At 60.4% G+C, this 905-nt stretch overlaps 1 protein-coding gene across 1 annotated transcript in view; it reads right to left on the reverse strand.

The window, feature by feature from the left end:
- Positions 1 to 905, reverse strand: part of LOC104398493 (ras association domain-containing protein 1-like) — a 7,867-nt gene that overhangs the window by 3,341 nt on the left and 3,621 nt on the right. Inside the window, exon 3 of the mRNA XM_010008611.1 lies at positions 680 to 900. Coding sequence (XP_010006913.1) covers positions 680 to 900 — 221 coding nt within the window. The remainder of the gene's footprint in view (positions 1 to 679; positions 901 to 905) is intronic.

Raw genomic sequence — 905 nt, forward strand, 5'->3', positions numbered from 1 at the left:
GGGGACATCATCCCTGTGGGGATACTGCCCCTATGGGGACACTGCTGCTACAGGGATGCTGCTACCATGAGGATGCTGCCACTGTGGAGATATCACCGCCACAGGGGACACCACTGCCATGGGAGACACTGCTGCCATGAAGGATCTATGATGACAAGGGACACTGCCACCAAAGGGGGATACCACTACTACAGGGATCATGTGACTGTGGGGGATACCACTACTACAGGGATCATGCCACTGTGGGGATGCTACTGCCACGGGGATGCTGCCAATATTGGGACACCACCATGGGGGAGATCGGTGCCACTGGGGACCACTGCTGCCAGGACATACCCATGGTGACAAGGGACACTGCTACCCAAGGGGGAAACCACAGCAACAGGGATGCTGCCACTACAGGGACATCACTAGGGGGGACACTGCTGCCACGAGGGACACTGCCAACAAGAAAGATACAACTGCAACAGGGACGTTGCCACTATGGAGACACTGCTGCCACAGGGATGCTGCTGCCAGGAAGGACATCACTGCCAGGGGAACACCACTCCAAGGGGGATGCTGCCACCCTAGGGACATCACCACCATAGGGATATCACCACCATAGGGATATCACCACCATAGGGCCACCGCCACCCAGCGGAAACTGTCACCACAGGGACACGGGCACCACCATGGGGACAGGCCGCCCCGGGTGCTACCTTGCTCATCCTTCTCAGACCTCTCGAAGAGGGCAAACTTGCGGGGGTTGTCAATGACAGTGAACTTGCGGAGGAGGGCGTCGATGACCTCGCTGGCGCGGGTGTGCGAGAGGATGTGCAGGTGCTTGACGGTGCCCTTGGGCAGGTAGAAGGACGTGCGGCGCTTCACGCCCGCGGAGCGCGGCCCCGGCCGCCCCGGCTGCG

Source organism: Chaetura pelagica, unplaced genomic scaffold (genome assembly GCF_000747805.2).
Source record: "Chaetura pelagica isolate M959 unplaced genomic scaffold, ChaPel_1.0 scaffold652, whole genome shotgun sequence".
Classification (NCBI taxonomy): Eukaryota; Metazoa; Chordata; class Aves; order Apodiformes; family Apodidae; genus Chaetura; species Chaetura pelagica.